This window comes from Microtus ochrogaster, linkage group LG5, assembly GCF_000317375.1.
Source record: "Microtus ochrogaster isolate Prairie Vole_2 linkage group LG5, MicOch1.0, whole genome shotgun sequence".
Taxonomy (NCBI): domain Eukaryota; kingdom Metazoa; phylum Chordata; class Mammalia; order Rodentia; family Cricetidae; genus Microtus; species Microtus ochrogaster.
In genome coordinates this window covers 59,544,421-59,565,645 of record NC_022031.1, presented here as the reverse complement: position 1 = coordinate 59,565,645, position 21,225 = coordinate 59,544,421, and the positions used below count along the sequence as shown (strand labels likewise).

The following is a 21,225-nucleotide window of genomic DNA, read 5'->3' as shown; positions in this document are numbered from 1 at the left end:
AGCATGTTAGTTTAAATGGTGCAGTGAAGATTACCTTATTTGGAATTCCACAGGGCTTTTTCTATCTATTTCACAATTCTACTGGTAGCTTCTGCTGGCATTTAGAGTAGTAATTCTTACCATATAATTTTGTATTTTCCCTTAAACATAAAAGTGTTGTTTAGAATAGAAAGGGCAGACTCCTTATCTGTGGTTTCTCTTGCTCATGCTCAACGATGCCCCAGTACAGAAGTCGCTGCCATCTGAAGGTCACTGTGGTCCAAGGTCTGAAAGACCCACCTGACTTCATCTCGTCACGTGGGTGCTGAATGAGCTTACATCATCCCAAGAACAGCGCAGTACACTAAGATATTTTCATAAAGAAAAAAAGGAGAAAAAAACCATTCTATTATAAAGCATGGCTATACTTGTTCTGTTTTATTCGTCATTTTTATTAACCCGTTAGTGTACCTATTTGCGAGTTAAACTTAATAATGGGTGTTTTCCATATGGAAAAAGCATGGTTGGGGGGGGGGAGCTGTGTCTGCAGCTTCGGGCCTCCGCTAGGAACATATCCCCTGTTGGTGAGACTGGGCTGTCACAGCAGTAATAGAGAAAATGAACAGGTCCTGGCTATTTCACTCGGGGAAACCTGTCACTTAGCAGTGTGGAATGTCAGTACACTCATCCTTTTGATTAGAATGTGGCTTCCCTTTCCATCACCTCCTTTGCCCTCTTTGTCACCCATGTTCTGTCTCACATGTAGACTCCTGCCGTCTCCCACAGACCCCACCTTCAAGTGTTACGGAAGATATGTATAGGCATTTCGGTTTTATAGGCTCGGCTTTGCTGATCAGCCGTGATGGCCACACAGTTGCTGGCGGTGTGGGAGGAACCCTGGGGCTCCTTTAGTGCTATAAATGTGCCGCCAGGGGAGGACCCCAGACCTTCTGGCATCTGAATGGGGGATACCCGCTTCCTCTTCCAGGCTACAGCCTGTCCAAGGCTCCTGACTCCACCATGGTCTTCTCATTCTCCAGACCATCCGGGGTTAGATGCTCTTCTCTGGGCCGTTGGTTGCTCAGCTATTAGAGGAGCTGATTTGGTGTAGCTTGTGTACTGAGGATCATGGATACAGTGGTTACTGAAGTTTTGTTCTTACCTGGGATGAAGATGCTTCAGGGCAAGTACAATCCTAATAAGAAAAGAGAGAGAGAGAGAGAGAGAGAGAGAGAGAGAGAGAGAGAGAGAGAGAGAGAGAGAGTTTCCTGCTCTGAGGTTGCACTTTTTGTTGCCTTTTCCTGCTGGGGTCTTGCTGTGCCTTCCTCCCAGAGGCATTCAGCCCCTACTGGACACTAGGGTGGACACTTTTTGGGTTTCTGAAGAGAACTGGTTTTTTGCTTTGTTTCGTCTTGTTTTTGTTTGCTTGTTGTTAACATACTGAAGTAATGAAAAAATATAACCAAGGAGCTGGGCACAGTGGGTACTTTCCCTCAACCCTTGGCAGCATCGCTCTTTGACGAAACACTTTCTGCTGGGTACCGTCTCTCAACCCTTGGCGGTGTTACTCTTTGGAGAACAAAACTTACTCCTTTCTCTCACTGTCCAGTGACTCACACACTTTCTCTATTCGGAGTCCTCAGTGTGCTGTTGGGACTGAGACTTTGTGTCATGGTCCTGACTCATGGGCTGGATTTTGTTGGCATTCCCCTTTAAGGTTAAGGATGTTTTGTCTGGAGCCTAGTTAATTATGTGACTATCATCCTAACTGTGTCCAAGTTTGTGAAACACTTAAATCTCCACTCAACCTGAATGGTGGTGGTGCACGCCTTTAATCCCAGCATTCGAGAGGCAGAGGCAGGCGGATCTTCGAGTTTAAGGCCAGCCTGGTCTACTATGAAAGTTCTTGGACAGCTGGGGCTGTTAACATAGAGAAACTCTGTCTCAAAAAAACAAAAACTGAAACAAAAACGCAAACAAACAAACAAACCAACCTCAACTTGGATAAAATCTGTTTATACAGTGTTTATTTGGCTTCTCTTCCCCTAAAGATCACTGACTCCTGAGCGTGGGTACCAACGTATTGCTGATATTATCACTGGAGTTATTCAGCTAACCAGAGGCTGGGCAGCATTAATTGCAAATTATAGCCTCAACATAAAACCAATGAACTTGGGTGAGCACTTAATTTCTGTCCCTTGTCACTTTGATTCATACTGCATCTTGCTTTTTAACTGCTGCCGTGAACCCCGTGTGTATTTCTCTGCGGTCTATTTTTTTCCATGGCATTTGCAGACAGTCATGAGAGTCAAGCAGTATAGGACCCAGCAGGGTATGTGTTGTTGTGCCATTAATTGCAAGCCTCTGTGCCCGCAAGGAAGGAGGCCAGAGGCAGATTGTCTTCTACCCCCTGAGAAGTCTGATAATGGCTTGACAGTGCACTTCCTTGAGGACTTCTCAGTGATTATAAAATATAAGTGAAGAGACTTGTTGGAAAGAAAAAAAATTGAGAAGGCTCTTTAAATTGCTTTCGAGACTAAGAGCATCAAGCACAGATAGGACACTGGCATTGAGATGGGGGTGGGTACTTAGTTTTGCTTTCTTGGAACCAGGACTGAGTGTTCTGTTGAGTTTTTTGGTTCAAGTTTGAGTCTGATCATGACATTGGGTGGTAAGCCTCTCTGGCAGAGCAAGAGATTTGAGAGTATTAACCTGTTCAGCCAATTTTTCTACTGCCCATAAGCACTGTAGTTCCTACTATTTGTATAAAAATCCTTATTCAAAACAAGAAATTGTTACTATGAAACACAAAGGATCCTCGGGCAGAGCAGGGCTGTCTCTGATCGACCCTTCCTATTTTGTCCTTTGACTCTGAACACATCACTTCCCACTGGGAGCTTTCCTTTTCCACATGTAAAATAATGCACAGTTTTGGATTCCTGCAGTTTCTTTGTAGGGTGCCTGATTGCATTGCTTTGTTTCTGGTGCATTGCTCTACAAGATCTTAGCAACTCTTACCATCCTTTTCCCGGTGACGGATTTAGAACAAATAAAGAACAGCAACAAAACCATAAGATGTTTAGAGATCTGGCATAGTGGTGCATGCTGCTAATCCCAGGACGTGAGAGAGAGAGTGGGATAGGGGTACTGGGAGTTCAAGATCACTTTCTGGCTATATAGCGAGTTTCAGACCAGCCAAAGCTATGAGAGATCAGCTTCAAGAGAAAACAAACAAACAAAAAGTATGGTTTAAGCTAAAAGTCACCCCATCTCCAAATTCATATGCTATAGAAAAAAAAAATCTAATGATCCGTGCTTGTTTCTTTTCCACATGGCTCTTGATGAATATGATAAACCACTGACATGGCATCCTGGTGTTCTCAATGTCTTCATTGTTAGAGAAGGATGCTCATCCTCCAAAGCTGGTTCTCCGCGAGGTGAGCATCCTTAAGCGGAGTGAGGTGCAAGCATGCTGGGGAACCATTAGAGGAATGCTCGTGGTGGCATCTCATTAAGTAAATAGCACGTTGAGTTTCCTTTCCACCTTGGATGTTAAAGTGGAGTTTGAAAACAGCCAACAGAAAAAGCTAAATGCTTGAGGGATTTCTTGTAAGACTCCACAGTGCCATTAATTTCCATGTACGCTTTAAATTGCTGGGGTGAAATAATGTATTCAGCAAAGAAGCAAGTTTCTGCTTTCTCCCCTGAGTCTCCTTGATTGTGCAATTGGTATCTCATTCTTTAATTAAACTTGTCCAAAGATAGGATCAGCTAAAGTGTTTACTGTATAAATAGTTTGCATTCCCAGTGTGCACGCTTAAAACCATGGAATAAAGAGTTTGCCATCTGTTAAAAACCAAAACATGTGGTGTGCTGTTGCATAAAAATAAACCCCACATTATTCATATAAAGGATCACAGCTTAATATATCTTTGGGGATGACAATAATATGTGATATTTTGGAATGTCACCACCTTCTCTCCAAGTGACAGCAGGCTCACTAAAGCATTATGATAAACAACATGACTGAGTATAAACATAGGAAATTGAATTTTATTTTCATTACTGTGTTCCCTCTAACATTTGGTCATTCCTTTGATACCAGGAATTTAATCGTTCCTCTCCCTTTGCTGCCATCCTCTTGGCCTCTGACTTCACCTGTGGTCATCGTGTCTCAATGCTCTGTCTACTACTTCATCATTCGTGCTTATGCATGTCCCAGAAAAGCAGCAAACTGGCCCTTTACGGCCACCCATTAAAGCCACAGTAGCACCATCTTGTCTGCCGAGTACCACAGCACCACCATACCATCTTTCTTCTCTAAGACCTTGTCAGAGAAACACATGATCTGGCTTCAGGCCGCCGTGTGGCTGTGGTCTTCACTCACCCTGTCCCGGCATCCCGGAAACCTCTCTATGGTCTCTCTGAGTCCTTGAACTTAACCTCCTTCCTATTCTACCTTCATATTCTCCTTTTGCTTTGGAATCAACTTTCCTCCCTCACACCCCAGGTAGACGTGTGTTTTAAGACTCCAAACATCAGATTCCTCCGAAATTCCTTTTGCACTAACCCAAGTAGAAGTGACACCCCTTCCCATTATCTGAAGCATGTGGGTTTCTGTTTCTGTTTGATCTGAGTTTGACTCTGTTACCCTCACAGTAAATGGATGTCCAAGTTCTTCGGAGCCTCTGTTGCCATGGCTCAGGGATATGCCATAGCTTGTGTTGGAATTTCCCACCACAAAGCAGTGGGCACAGGTGTTTAAACCTACTTTAGAACTCACTCATATCTGACAGAATTGTGCGAGGAGTTCCGACACTTCAGACAGAACCAATAGCACACTTAGGACTGTTTCTAGATTCCACTCCAAGACAATAAACAAAATGTAAGTTCTTAAGATTGACTATGGAAACGTAAATGCTATCCAGGGAAAGCGCTCAAATGTGATATCAAGAATTATACTTTCTTCCCTTTAAAGATGTATTAGTTATGTAGAGTATTCTGCCTGTATGTACCACTTCAGGCCAGAAGAGGGCACCAGATCTCATTACAGGTGCTTTGTGAGCCACCATGTAGTTGCTGGGACTTGAATTCAGGACCTCTGGAAGAACAGAATGCTCTTAGCCTCTGAGCCATCTCTCGAGTCATAAAATTTATTTTTAATAATGGTGTGTGTGTGTGATGTGTGTGTATGTATATGTGTGTACGGGGTGTGTGTGTATGTGTGTGCAGTGTGTATGTGTGTGTATGGATTGTGTGTGTATGTATATGTGTGTGCGGGGTGTGTGTGTATGTGTGTGCGGTGTGTGTGTGTGTGTGTGTGTGTGTGTGTGTGTGTGTGAGTGCATAAGTGCAGGTACACATGGAGGGTAGAATGGAGTGTTGGATCCCCTGGAGCTGGAGTTACAAGAGCAGTATATGCTTTTAACTATTGAGCCATCTCTCCAGCCCTTCAGAATTTGTCTAAATTTTTAAAATATACTCTCATTGTAATTATGTTTTTATGTTTATTATATTAATTTTCTTGATATCTAGTTGACAGAGAAACTGTCTAAATTCAGTCTGAAGTTATCACAAATGTCAAAGCAAGGAAGTTAGTTTCCCTGTGCTCTTCTGCTCTTTCACACCCCTAACAGCCCCTGGCAGCTCCTGGTCCATCCTCCACACCCCAGGCAGCCCCTGGTCCATCCTCCACACCCCAGACAGCCCCTGGTCCATTCTCCACACCCCAGGCAGCCCCTGGTCCACCCTCGACACCCCAGGCAACCACTGGTCTGTCCTCCACACCCCATGCAGCCCCTGGTCTACCCTCCACACCCCAGGCAACCACTGGTCCATCCTCCACACCCCAGACAGCCCCTGGTCCATCCTCCACACCCCAGGCAACCACTGGTCCGTCCTCCATACCCAGGCAGCCACAGCTCCATCTTCCACACGCAAGCAGCCACTGGTCCACCCTCCACACCCCAGACAGCCCCTGGTCCACCCTCCACACCTCAGGCAGCCCCTGGTCCATCCTCCACACCCCAGGCAACCACTGTCCATCCTCCACACCCCAGACAGCCCCTGGTCCATCCTCCACACCCCAGGCAACCACTGGTCCATCCTCCATACCAGGCAGCCACAGCTCCATCCTCCACACGCAGGCAGCCCCGGGTCCACCAAGTCTCTGTGTATTCACTTTCATTTCCCAGCACTCTGAGTTAGTATAATTACTGAGTGTGCAGGATTTGAGAGTAGAACTTCATTGAGCAATTATTTGGAGATTCATGTAACAGTATGTAATAAAAGCTTATTTTTACTGACAAGCACTAGAAATTTTATTGCTACAGTAGAGTGTGTTTATTCATCCACGTTCAGGTCTTTTGGATTAGTTCCAGCTTTGAGCATGACAGATAGATTAAGAAATCTGTGTAGAAGTCATTGCGTAGACACCTGTTTCCATTTTCCTTGGGATATATAGAAATGGGATGGTTGGGTTATATGGTATATCCTTAATGTCTTAAGAAATTCCTAAGCTAGTCCACATGGATGTACAACTTCATTTTACACTCTCTTTGTAGAGTGTCAGTTCTTCCCCCATCCTTCCCGACGTTTGTTTTACAGCAACTGCTGGCCACTGCAGCCACTCTGATAGGTCTGTGTTCATTTCCCATTTGGTTTCAACTTTTGTTTTTCTGGTGACAAATGATTCTGAGCATTTTTGTTGAACTTTCTCATACTATCTCTTCTTGGAAGAAGTGTTTCTTCAGACTTCACCAATTTTTTTTTATTAGTATTCTTCTTTTTTAATCTTGAGTTTGGGATTTTTGTCACGGTATTTAAAACAGATATTATACCTATCTTGTACATTTCTTCCATTTTTTCATCTTTGTGTTAGTATGATAAGCAGCGTTAATTGATTTTTCAAATGTTGGACTAGTAGTATATATTTCAGAGTTAAGCCTCTCTGTACCTTTTCCTTTATCTGTCTGGTTGGGTTGGGCTTGCCAAATGTTTGCCTGGTATTGTTTACACCTGCGTTGGTAAAGCACTCTGGCTGTTAGTGATACTTTCATGTAATGTCTCTGTCTGCTGTTGGTCTCAGGAGTAACGCTGACTCATGGTGTAAGTTGAGAAAAAGGCTGTTGTCTTCAAGAATTTATGTGCTGTTACTTCCTGAAATACTTAATGAAATTCTCCGATGAAGATTACTGGGCCTGGAATTTTCTCTATGGGAAGATTTTGAACCACAAGTTTGATTTCTTTAATTTACGTAGATGTTCAGCTTAATTCTTCTTGACTTACCTTTTTAAGTTTGTGACTTTATCTTTTAATTGCCACAGTAAATTGGGCATTTACAGTCAGTGTGGCTTCTGGTATGCTTAAATTTAAATCTATCATTTGGTTCTGTCTTCCGCTTGTCACAGCTCTTCTTCGTGCATTTTTTTTCTTTCTGCTTTCTTGCAAATTATTTGAATAATATTCATAATTATGCCATGTCTTTGCTGCATAACTACTGTGGTTTCCTTAGAGTTTGTAGGCTGTGCCTGTAGCCGCTCAGCCTGTATGCTGAATTGTATGACATCACTTCCTGTGTGCACTCATATGCTTCCCGTTCTCCTGCCCACTACTGTGCTGCATCCTAACACACTACCTTTGCGTGTGCACCAAAGCCCATCCAGTACTGTACTTATTTTTCTTTATGATTATCTTTTAAAGATGAGGTTTTTGAAAATCTTTGTGTGCGGGGCTGGAGAGATGGCTCAGAGGTTAAGAGCATTGCCTGCTCTTCCAAAGGTCCTGAGTTCAATTCCCAGCAACCACATGGTGGCTCACAACCATCTGTAACAGGGTCTGGTGCCCTCTTCTGGCCTGCAGGCATACACACAGACAGAATATTGCATACATAACAAATAAATAAATAAATAAATATTTTTTAAAAAAGAAAATCTTTGTGTGCATTTTTGTTTCCACCTTGTGTAACTTATCTTCTGTAGGAAGGCTGCTCTGGAATATTTCCTACGGAGTAGTCATACCTCCCGTAAGTCCTTCCTGCTCTGACATGTGTCAAACCCTTTCATTTCCTCCTTGGTTTCTGAAAAGTGTTTTGCTGGGTATAAAATTGTTGGGATACTTTATTTGGTTAGTGTGTTTATATCATGACTCCATTACATCTCCTTCCATTTTCTTCTGGCGGAAATTCTTCCTTGCTATTTTTGTCTTCTTGAACATACCTGTTTGCTCTGTCTGCTTTTAGGGGTCTCTTAAAAAAAAAACTGGCTTGAGAAACTTGATTTGTGGTCCTCATAGTGACTGCCTTCCACTCCCATATGTATAGTTTCTAGAAAACCATTGTCTCATGTATTGTATGAAATATTTAAAAGATTGTCATTATACTTAATCATAACTTTAGTATGTGAAGGAAATATCCCCTGTACTGTGGTGTTATTTTCAGCACCTCTTTCTAGAATAGTAATGACTGGCTTCTTCATGATATCAAGTTACAGGTTTAACTCTCTGGTTCTAGTCTCAACTAAAATCATATTTGTTCATGGTGAGAAATGTACCAGTTAAACAGGTACTTTTTTTTCTATTTGTTAAACTTTCAGAAATCATTTTATACTCTCTCTGTTATGCAAATAAGCAAAAGCATTTCTTATTTTCTGGAGACCAAGATTTTAGTCACCGTTGGGTTGCTTGCCAAAGGTCTGTGGTCCATCTCTCCTGTCAATCAGCTTTCCTAAAAGCCAAGATTAATAACTTGGGTAATATCAGGTGTTCATGTTTACTTTCAGAGGCAAATGTGAAAGGCTCTCTAGAGAGTCCTCTTACTGCCATCATCCGACTGGTTTTAGACACATGGTGAATCTCGTGGAACTTCCATCTTAAAATATGTAAAAATTAAAGGAGTCACTGCTGTGCTGAGTAACACTTATCAGATCTACAGAACCTGTTGATAGTGAGACAATTCCGTGAAAATTACTGAAACTCTGTCTTGTAAATTCCTAAACCATTACTGGTGTAATATGTTCTGCCATGCCTTTAGCTGTGTGAGAGATGCCGGACCTCAGAGTTCTGCCTTTAGCTGTGTCAGAGATGCCATACCTCAGAGTTCTGCCTTTAGCTGTGTGAGAGATGCTGTTCCTCAGAGTTCTGCCTTTAGCTGTGTGAGAGATGCTGTATTTCAGAGTTCTGCCTTTAGCTGTGCTAGAGATGCTGTACCTCAGAGGTCTGCCTTTAGCTGTGCTAGAAATGCTGTACCTCAGAGGTCTGCCTTTAGCTATGCTAGAAATGCTGTACCTCAGAGGTCTGCCTTTAGCTATGCTAGAAATGCTGTATCTCAGAGTTCTGCCTTTAGCTGTGCTAGAGATGCTGTATCTCAGAGTTCTGCCTTTAGCTGTGTGAGAGATGCTGGACCTCAGAGTTCTGCCTTTAGCTGTGTCAGAGATGCTGTACCTCAGAGTTGCTTGCTGTTTACTCATCAAGGGGACTTGGCTCCCTATTCCTTTTAGGTTCTCCCAGAGTGTAGTAATATAAGCGGCAGGCTGCTTCCCGCCACCCCGGCCGCCTGGCTAGCTCATGCCCCAAAATAACAACACACAAACTGTATTCATTTAAACACTGCTTGGCCCTTTAGCTCTAGCCCTTACTGGCTAATTCTGATATCCCGATCAACCCATCTCTAATAATCTGTGAGCACCGGTCTTACCGGGAAGATTCTAGCCTACGTCCATCCTGGGTCGGAGCTTCATCGTGTGTGCCTCAGAGAGCAGAGCTGTACCAGTGTCCGCCCAGGAGCCGGGAGCATGGTGTCTCTGCTCCAGACAACAGAACTGTCGAGTCTGAGCTCACTTCCTCTTCCTCCCAGCATTCTGTTCTGTCTACTCCACCCACCTATGTTCTAAGCTATGAGCCCAAGCAGTTTGTTTATTACTTAACCAATGAAATCAACAGATTGATATATGTCACTCCCACATCACCAGAGACACCGTGCAGAGCAAGGCTAGGAGAGTATAGAAAGGACATTGTTGTGACATTCATGGGAAACCACTAGTTCACAGAAATATTAAGGGAAGCAAAAATTAAAGTACCTTTAGGCACTGTTTAAACAAAATTAATGCAATCTGGTAGATAATTTTCTGACATACATCTTACATACATTTCTGCTCTTTGAAACTGGATGTTGTACAGAATTTCAAGGCTGGCAATTAGGGACCACAAATCTGATTTTAATGACCAGCAGCTATTGCACTGAGCAGTAACGCTTTGGGAGCTGTTAACATGGGTGGCTCTCTCTATTTTACCCATATTATAGAGCTATTTGACCTGTACTTATTCTGCTGGCTGTTCTGCCTTCTCCCTACATCTGATGCTTGTGTTTGATGCTGAGCTTGTACCTCAAGCCACCCGCACGCTATGTATCTACTTACTGAGGATGGGACCCGTACCCTCCCGGTGTGAGCATGTGAGCTTCCCTGTGGCTGCAGTCCTGGCTCTGGTTTTTGTTGCTTAGATACTCAGTTAATGGTTAGAGAACCCAAAGACCAAGGCTGTTTGAGCTGGTTCTGGAGTTAAGTGGTGATTGAGCTCTTCCCTCCTGAATGTAGATGGTGTTCACAATGACCGTGCATAGGAGTCTGGATTGCCTGGGCACCGATGAGGCTTCTGTTACATCTAGAAAAACACATCATTTAGTGTCTAAAATTTCTAATTTAACATATGGGGTCACATCTGTTAAAGGATTATTACTCTAGAAGGGAAATGATGTATAATTTATTAAAATAATCCTATGGGGAGACAGCCAACTCCATTTAATGAACTGAAATACTTGCTGGCTTCACGAAATGTTCCCAGCAGAATCTCACAGTCTTTCCATCAAGAGGGCCGATGAAAACAATTGCCCTTTATATAATGTTTACTGTGTTGTGTTAGTTAGTGTCTTTCAGCTGGAAAAAAAAATATTTATGTTCACTGTTCAGAGTAAGCTTTGAATATTGGACTCCTGCTGGTTTGTAGTTGGTATTTAATTCTGAGGGGGACAAAGGTCCATTATTTCCCCACTGTAGGAGGCAAGGAAGGGGGCACTGTCCACCCATCCCATCCCATCACACTACGGTAGAAGGCTGGCAGGTCAGAGGCTCCCAAAGTGGTGCCAACACACCTTTTCTCCCGCTCATACTTAGGAAGTGTGTAGCTCTACAGATCGACGCCTCGGAAGGGGTTGCTTTTGGCTCAGATACATTATTTTTCCTTTATCATATAGCAGTAATATCAACAAAGGCCCCTACCCAGAGCACTTCCACGACTGTCTGCTGATTAGGTTTCTCAACAGCAAATAGCATGCCTGTCTCTCAGTGTACTAACAGACTGATTTCAGAACCAGTGGGAGGCTTAGCAGTAGGGAACACCTTGCACAATTCCTACCTTTAAAGGAAAGAGAAAATAGCAGAGGGCTCCAGCCCACATTCCCTGCCGGTCTCTTAGGAACACTCCAGATGCAGGCATGCTAGTCCTGCACTCAGCAGGTATATTTCCATCAAAGATCCTGACATAGGATTGGTTCTCTAGGGGTTTTCCCCACTGTCTCCTCCCCCTCCCCCTCCCCCCCCTCCTCCTCCTCCTCCTCCTCCCATATCTTATTATTTCTAATGTTGAAATTTACTAGTGATTTTGTTTTAGAAATATCAAATGTAACTTCTGATTTTAAGTTAGGAAGATTAAAATGTTCAGTTGTATTTGTCTTAATTGTTTTTTAACCATGATCAATGTAGTAAAATTGCTTGACGTAACTGTGAGTTTCATCCTGCATCTTGGGTGGAAAGCACATTTTTTTTTCTTGGATACTGTAGTATAATCTCATATTTCTTTCCCATAAAGTATTTTGCTTTTCAAATTAAAGTTATTTTCATGAATTTTCATCAGATTCCACCTTTGGTAATTACTGTAATAAAAGCCAGTCACTAATATTTTGCATGAATAGTCTCGATGAATGCTTGTACACGTTGAGTATTTTTTGCTTGGAGTATTTGGAACTAGAAATGCTTTGGATTTCCAACGTTAGGAATATTTGCATAAACTCAAAGAGATACCTTGAGGATGCAACTCAAGTCTTGTCATGTAATTCATTTATATTTCATCTATACTTAATTCACATAGCCTGAAGTTAATTTATGTTTCGGTGGTTAATCTCGGTTGTCAACACTAGAAGCTATAAAATCACCTGGGATAACAAACCCCAGAGACTGTATTTTGATCACTTTGATTGATACGGGAAGATTCACCCATGGGCGTCACCCTTCCCTAGGCCAGGTTCCTGGACTGTACAGACAGGATGAAGTGAGCAGAGTGCACACATTCATCATTCCTATGGTCAGGCTGTCAGGAGCCCAGGCTCTGGCTCCATCCATAACGAAGCATAGGATGCTAACAGCCTGCCTTCCCAGCCGTGGTGCTTTCCTGCATGATGAACCCTAGAACTATGAATCCAAATGAACCTCTCCATTTTCAAGCTGATTTTGTCAGTATATTTTATCACACTAACAGCATAAATACTTCACAATTTTCTGCATGAAACAAATTTGTAAGTGTTGAAGTATCAGATTGGTAACTTCATGTGTTGCTCAGAAAGTTTTGAACTTCCTGTCTGTTCCAGGCACATTACTGAAATTCCTTCCCTGAGGAAGATGAAAACAACCAGTGTCCCTCCTTGTAAGGCCCTAACCTTACAAGTTGTGATTTCACCAGAGTTCACTGAGATTATTACTTACTAAGCGCCATGGGTGAGGGGTCACATACAAGTGCATGGACGGTCCTAGAGAATCCATACTACAAGGTCTACACACAACAGGGATGATAGCTTTCCTGCGGCTGTGTGGATGGAGTCTGCTCCATTCATCCCTCCCTACCTGTATCCCCTCCCAGAGACGCTAAGGCCACAAGTAATGAGCGTGGAGTTGCAGACAATTTGTTGGAGTGGCTGGATACTCAGGTGAGGGTTCCATGACTCATCCTGCCCCATCTTCTTCCAAAAGGGAAGGTCAACATGCAACAAACCCAGCCATGATGCTCTTTGGCAAGCAAGCCCACCCAGACGATACAAGATGGCAGAGTTTGGCTGGAAGGATAGCCCTGCACAACCGAGCATCTCAGATTTGGGTTTTATTTTGTTTCTTATCCTTTTAATATATTTCAAATTTTTCCGAATTTTTAAAATTATATTAATAGGAGAAGGTGTCACAGCACAGCACACGAGTAGAGGTCGGAGGACAGTTTGCAGGAGTCCTTTCTCGTCTTCTGTCTTGTGAATTCTGTGGCTCACACTCAGATCAGCAGGCTTAGAGTAGCACGTGCCTCCCTCAGTGGGTCATCTCACTTGCCCAGAGTGGGATTTTGGATTAGGGATCTCAAAGTCTAAAGGGGTTTGGGGAGCATGAGAAGCACACTGTGGCTCCATAGGTAGAGTGTGGGTCAGACGAGTTGCCCAAACCTCTACCTGCTCTGTCTGGGAAGTGTTTGATGGCAGGGCAAATCCGAAATTAATAAAAAAAAAAAAAAGCAAGCAAACAAAAACCTTTACACATTTACTAATACCGTAGCTGTACTGGGTGGTTTTGTGTGTCCATTTGACATGAGCTAGAGTCATCAGAGGAAGGACCCTTAGCTGAGAAAATGCTCCATGAGATCCAGCTGTAAGGCATTTTCTCTATTAGTGATCAATAGGAGAGGGCCCAGCCCACGTTGGGTGGTACCATCCCTGGGCTGTTTGTTGGTTTTGGGTTCTGTAAGAAGGCAGACTGAGCAAGCTGTGGGAAGCAAGCCTGTAAACAACACCCCTCCATGGCTTCTGCATCAGCCCCTGCCTCTGGGATCCTGCCCTATCTGAGTCCTGTCCTGACTTCCTGCAGCGACTAACAGCAATGCTTTTCTTCCCCAAATTGCTTTTAGGTCATGGTGGTTTTGTCACAGCAACTGAAACCCTAACTAAGACAGTAGTTCACACATATTTCCATTGAATTCAGAAGCAGAATTTTAGCCAGGCAGTGGGGGCACACGCCTTTAATCTCAACACTCAGGAGACAGAGGTGGGTGGAAATCTGTGTGTTCGAGGCCAGCCTGGTCTACAAGAGCTAGTTCCAGGACAGCTAGGACTGTTACACAGAGAAACCCTTCTTGAAAAGCCAATAAATAAATAAATAAATAAATGAAAATAGAAGAATTTTAAGGTAAATTAAGATGCTGTGTGTGGAAGTTGTAACTAACGTCGGTGTGATGCTTCATGCCTCTATCTTCCATGGTGGGTAGGCGGGGTCAGATGCCCACATTGTAACTAATGTCGGTGTGATACTTCATGCCTCTCACTATCTTCCATGGCAGGTAGGCAGAGTCAGATAGCCACAATACACTGGTGGAGACTTAGCCAGATATCTGACTTAGCCAGATATTTTAAATCACCCATAAGTGGCAACGCTGAACCCCATGCTCTCATCTTTCTACTAAGCCAGAGTGGGTTTGTGTGATGTAACTGGGTGCTTAAGACACCAAATGAAGGAAAATTACTATGGTTTTTAAAGCTCCTTTTATCTTTAGAGACAGTATTACAAAGTTCAGTTAGTTCCATTGTGCAATGCACTACTTACACTAATACTTAATTCCACTCTGCCATCATGATCAAAGCTCACAAACAACCCCCCTCTTCCAATGCCTGGGCCAGATGCCAGAGACAGGAGGCAATGGTAAAGAATGCTGGCATTGCAGACTACTGGGGACAACCCGAGACCCAGTCTTGGCTTCACTGTTTACAGAATATGTATCCTGGGTAAGGGACGTGTGTTTAACCAATTAAGCACTCAATAAATGCCAGCTATGTATCAACAAAGAATTTCCCTGGTGTAATAACAAGCACCCGGTAAACCCAGGAGACTTAGGAGGCTGAGGTAGGAAGATCATCTGAGACAGAGTTCAAGGCGAGCCTAAGCTACAGAGTAAGACCTTTGTTTCATAACCAAAACAAGAAGAATACTAGAGGCCCAGGGTATAGCTCATTTGGTAGTGCTCTCCTTGCATGTAGGAAGCCCTGGGCTCAGTCTTGATCCCTGTACTTTGTAAAACCTGGCCTGGTGGCTCATGTTTACTACCAGCCTGTATTGGAGGCAGGAGGATCTGATACGACATCAAGGATTTGAAGTACAACTGCCTCATTTTCTTTCTTTGTACTTTTGGAAAAAGACTTGTATTGACAAAGATTGAAAAATAAAAGTCTTCTTATAATGTAGACAAAATCCTCATGAGCCATCTTAAGTTATCCAAACTCAACAAAATAACCATCTTTCCCAGTCCGTTATGTTTCTCCTTTGAAAGGCTCAGAGGCTGACCATGGTGGTGCAGGTCTATAATCGACCTTAGGCAGCTCAGGCAGGAGGATTACAACATCCAGACTTGCCTGGTGTTCAGAAGGAGCTCAAATGTAGCTTTGGGAAATTTAAAGAAAACTTGCCTCAAAATAGAAGAAAGAGGAGTGGGTAGAGCATGTTTCTGGGGTGCATTATTCTTGTGGTCTAATCCCTAGACCATGGGGAGTGGGGAATGAATTCTGCTAACATTATTGAAATCAAGGAAAATTGGAGGCAAAGAGGTCTTTGGAAAACCAGTCCAAACTCTCCTTTGTAAGTCAAGAAACTGAGGTACAGGGAGCATAAGAGATTTTGCAAGTCCTGTCTTGACAGGAACCAGGTCTCATCATTCGGTCACCTTGTTCATTGGCCTCCAGAATAAGGATGGGGTGAACTTTTATTGTCGTTAAAGCTTCTCCATGCTTATAAACATTTAAAAATAAAAATAGCCTTGATTGGCTAAAACTTCAATTTAGGATGAAAACTGGGGCAGGCTGCTTTCTTGGCAGTGGATGCTATGAGGTTTTGATATTTTGTCTATTTTTGTGCTGCTATAGAAGTGTTGAAGCACTGGGGTACTTACATGTGACTCTTCAGTGGGCATTTCATTTTACTGTAGACTGTTCTGGGTGCCCTAAACTGTCAATAATTCTTTTCCTAAATAAATCTCGTGTTAACTTGAACTCCATGCCTGGTGACACAGGACACATTGGGAAGACCTACAACACTTTCAGTGAAGCCTGCCCTCAGGTTCATGCGGTCTTTCCTGGAAGGCCCCCTGTCACCTGCTGACACAAGAGATGTAAGTCCTCTCTGAGATGATAAGACAGGAGCTCCTGTGGCCATTCCACGCCCCGAACTGGTTTCATTTCTATGTCAGCATCTATGCTAACATACGATATGCTGTGGAGAAGTCCCATTATTTGGCAATATTTCGATCTCTCTTTTAAACAGTTTTCATCACCAGGACAGTTAGGAGTAGGTAGAGGTGAGAAGGGGGAAGGAAACAAACCAGATGAAGACCTGAGCAGTCATTTTCATTCTGTAAATAATGAGATTTGAAATACTTTATTTCTGAGGAGAGATGATTGAAAGATGGGGCTTGGGTAACAGAATACCGGATTTCTTCATGGTGGGCTCCAGAACTGGGCGTGCTCTCCCACTCTGGGTAACAGAATAGCTTTAGTTCTCCAGGGTGGGAGCCTCCTCCATGAGTGGTCTGCTCGGCTGAGTGTGCACTCTTCTGATTCACCCCGTGTGTGAGGAGGTCAGGCAGCTTTCTAGGCTTGCACTCTTCTGAGTCCGTCTGTCTAATCTACGTTTGTGCTCCTTTCAGGCACATGTCCAAGAAGACGGTGAAGGGCTAAGACTCAGATACACAGGCATAACCCTTTACCAATAACTCACAGCCTCTATCCTGGGGCGGGCAGGAGGTTAAGCATCTTTAGGCAACGTCTCACCTGTTTATTGGAAGTAGCAGAAAGAGAGAGGCTCCTGTGACCCAGCATTAGCCAAGACTCCACAGCTGAGGCTTGGTCCACACTGGACACCAGCGTTTACAAACAGTAACTCTAGAGGATGCCAGAGACAATGATTATTCCCTGCACCTAGGTTTTTGTCCGATAAAGTGATTTCTGCGTCTAGCTTGTGCTAAGTGCCTCATGAACAACCTTGATTTAATTATCATATTCTACTCCCCCCCCCCATTTTAAAGCAGGAAAGTGACTCGGGTATAGAACCCTCATTGCATGTATGTATGTGTATGTATGTATGCATGCATATATGTGTGTGTGTGTGTTGTTGTTGTTGTATGCTGTTAGCCATGATAAGAGTTGAGTCCCAGACTTTTGCCACCATCCTTTAACTGCTGACTTTCCCCTCTGGAAGACCTGTCTTTACCCACAGTTTAGGTGAGGAAGCCAGAGCGCCGAGAAAGTAGGTGGCAATGTACCACCACAAGGTTGGAGAGAGGAGGGTGAGCAAAAGTGGGTAGACTGGGGATTGGAAGGGTTGGATGGTCAGCTGTGAAACGGCAGAGACTTCAACACTCTTAGATGCTGATGGAGCCTAGAACAGCTAGCAAGTGAGACAGAGAAAGGACTCATTTCTTGGGCTGAAGACAAGGGTCTGTGGGTGCATGCACGGACTCTTGGGGAATCAGAGTGTCTCCTGCTCTTTCTCAGAACAAGGTGAAGGTTAAGAAGTGTGTAAGTTTCATGAAAAAGAAAACAATTTATCTTTGGATTGTTCTCATTTATCCTGTTGTATCCAGTTTCTCTATCTGTCAGTTTCTGCAGTATCCTTAAGGCTTCTGCCTTTGACAATCTGGGTTCCCAGGGAATTGAGTGCACCTGGGTATTCCAGGGTCATTACCCAGTGTGCACCAGCAGGCCCTGCCCTTAATCCTGAAGAGTGGAGCATCCTTCTAGGAGAAGGGTCTTGGTTTGCAGAGGGCCCCAAACCACTTGATAAATAAGCGATAAGACAAGACTCAGCCTTGGTTTAAGACATGGTGTCACCCTGCAGGAGTCTGTGATTTGGTCTACGTAATTACAGGCATGAATATGGCAAGAGAATAGCTCTAGTTCTTCAGGGTGGGAGCAAGAGAGAGAAGAACCATCAAAGAGACAAGTTTGCTGCGGTAGAGGAGAGACGAGGCTGGGCAGAAGACGAAAGTCTCTGGAAGAACTAGGCAGGGAGAGGGTTAGCAAACCAAGCAGTATCCAGTCTGGGGAGGTTTTATCAGCCACGTGGCTTTGAATGAAAGCATGGGAGTATTTTCAGCCAAGAAGCATAAGGAAAGCCATTTTATGGAGAAATTGGCCTAAGAAATAGTGCTTGAAATAAGAAGGGAGTCTGTGGTATTCACATTTAGCAGAAGCATGGAATCTATAGGGTAGTTGTGACTTCCTGTCATGGGTTTTTCTGTCAAGCATGAATATGGCTCATGACATCCCAAAGCAATGACAACCATGAGAGCCAAGCTTTCTGGCTACTAGACAGGGTCTAGTAACGTGAAGGAGATTTTAAGTAACCAGGAGAATTAGGAAGTGGGCATGAACTGTGGGTGAAGTTCACCCACTGACTTGGTCAGAATGGTGTCTACATTCAGTTTGCCATGTAGTGCAGGATAGCCCACAGGATGGCAGTGTTTTCCTAGGTGTTGCCGGCTCTCTGTTCACTGATTGAAAGTGAACTAGAATATTCTTGCTCCTTCAGTTACATGGATAGCAAAACGTGCCTTCTCATAACCGCCTTGACAAAACCAAATTAAATGGAAAACATTTCTCTCTCTTTCAGTTAAGAAAAAGAAGCCTAAACTTCTGAACAAATTCGACAAAGCAATCAAGGCTGAGCTGGACGCTGCAGAAAAGCTCCGGAAAAGGGTAGGTTGCTGTTTTTGTTTTGCACAACAATGTACGGTAGTTTTATCATTAAAATCTTGGAGATTGTAGATTTTTGGAAAGTGTAATAATAATGGTGACACCAGTACTAAACGGGAAAGAAATAATCTGTGACCTTCCCGAACACCTTGGCACATGTGAACCAAGTCACGTGGGCATCACTGCACTCCAGGGCCACAGTGGAAGAGGATGGCCGTCAGGACCTCTGACCTAGTGTCAGCTCACCTCCATCGGCTTCTGTTTGCATGGATTCTGTAGCTGCTCGGCCACTGCAGGCTTCAGTTTCCTCATTTATAGAATAAAAATGATATGTATGAGTCCCAAATCCCTCTTGGTTTTTGTAAAACTCATAAGAAAAAAGATATTGCCACTGCCCAATACCATGTTACCATCACAGTCAATTCTGTAGAGCTTAGTGCGGACACAAGAGTCTCGAGTCCGGCACCTGTGGCCATGAAATGACACGGGCCTGGTGTTCTCCTCACACACAAAGCTCGTGGCAGCTTTGCTCTGTTATCAAGTAAATGGGAATGTTCTGCTTTATCACTAGATGGTTTAACTTTTGAAAACAATGAATAGACATAAGATTGAAATCTTTATCTCCATTAGTGTAGTCATAGCCATGTAACATATTATAATAATAAGATAATCCACAATATACTTATTATATTGTGGTCAGGATGTTTAATTAATTATCTTCTTGTGTTTTTTTTTATTTTAGAAATGTCTTTTTGACTGCATTTAAATTCAGAGTCTGTAGTGGTCATTAGTTTTTCTGCTATGTGCTTTTCTATCGAGTAGCCATTAGCTGCAAAGAAGTGGGCTAAAGGCATGCAAGCAAGGAAGCCACTAAGAAAAACCATGCAAGTTAGGAATGGGAATGGGATAAGCTTGCACTTCTCACCTGTTTATTGGAAGTAGCAGAAAGAGAGAGGCCTCTGTGCCCAGCATTAGCCAAGACTCCACAGCTGAGGTTTGGTCCACACTGGACACCAGCGTATACAAACAGTAACTCTAGAGGATGCCAGAGACAGTGACCATTCACTGCACCTAGGTTTTTGTCCTCTAAGTGATTTCTGCGTCTATCTTGTTTCACTTCATAAAGCAAATCTGTCCTATGAGCTTTGCTGTTGTTGTCATTTGCTTGTTTTTGTTTTGTGCATTTGTGTGGGGTTGCATTTCTCGATCCAAATGAAGCAGGGACCCTCTTCCCTCATCTCATTGTGTTTCCTTCCGATTCTCTGCCCTGGATCATGCCTGTAATCATGAGGAGGCTACAGGAAAGGTGACTTTTGGGCTAAAGCATAAATGAAGGCCCTTAAAGAAGGAGTCTTCTGTGGTTGTGATGAACAGTGAACACAGGCTGACTTACCAAGGAGCTTGTAAGTCAGTGGGATCTCCAGTGCTGGCAGGGTGTTCTCCAGCCCCGCTCGTTTGGAGAAATTATGGTGTTTTCCTGAAGGAGCACTGTGAGTCTGTAGCGGGGAGAATTAAAGAGGAAGGAACAGCAGCCTCGCCATTCACGTCTGCTCTCGAGACGTGTTGTGACAAAGCCATCAACATAATTAAGTCTTGTTTATGATTGTTTTTATAGCTAGTATTTCCAAAAGATACGACTCAGTATACAAGAATAGTTGAAGACTGAGCCAAGGTGCCCCAGACAGCTGGTACAGCCTCGTCCATCCCCCACGTCCAAGTTCTACACTGTGAGGAAGCATGGGCTCGCTTTCTGTTAGAGCCAAAATTGTATGGAATCAGATCACATTTGAATAACCTAAGATTTCTTTATTCGCTAATGGGTGTCTATTCACATGTGTGGGTGTACACATGCCCTGATATCCGTGTAGAGATCTGAGGACAGCTTGCTGGCATCTGCTCTCTCCTGTTATGTGGGCTCCCAGCATCAAATTTGGATTGTCACGCTTGGTGGCAAGTGCCTTAGCCTACTGAATCATCTCGTTGTCCCTGAATCATTGAATTTTTAAAAATAACATGTTTATTTAAAAATTTTCTTTATCCACCCCACAGGGTTTAATATAACCTAATGAAATATATTCACTTTTAATGGAATTATTTATTAGAATAGTACATTTTAGTGGAATCATTATTGTAATAGTATTATAAATGAAAGTCTTTAAGGAGGTAATGTGTGTACTTTTCCTTTTTTGGTGGTGGTGGTTTGTTTGGCATTTTTTCGTGGGAGGTGGAGGTAATAAGAAAGATAACAAGCAGGATGAACACATAGAAGGTCACACCACAGCCTATAATTCTTGCTGTTCATGAAGTCACCTCCACTTCCTTGCAGGCAAAATTGAGAGAAACAGAGGCGGGCTAGAATAGTCTAGTCTAGCAGAATAGAATAGGATAGGAGAGAGGAGAATAGAATAGAATAGAATAGAATAGAATAGAATAGAATAGAATAGAATAGAATAGAATAGAATAGAATAGAATAGAATAGAATAGAATAGAAT

General features: G+C 43.2%; 1 protein-coding gene across 4 annotated transcripts in view; it reads left to right on the top strand.

Annotated features, from left to right (window-relative positions):
- The window catches only part of Asph (aspartate beta-hydroxylase), a 170,717-nt gene that overhangs the window by 91,027 nt on the left and 58,465 nt on the right, over positions 1-21,225 (top strand). For all 4 annotated transcript variants that reach the window (XM_026786672.1, XM_026786671.1, XM_026786673.1 and 1 more), the window contains one exon: positions 18,651-18,736. In XM_026786672.1, the coding sequence (XP_026642473.1) occupies positions 18,651-18,736 (86 nt within the window). The remainder of the gene's footprint in view (positions 1-18,650; positions 18,737-21,225) is intronic.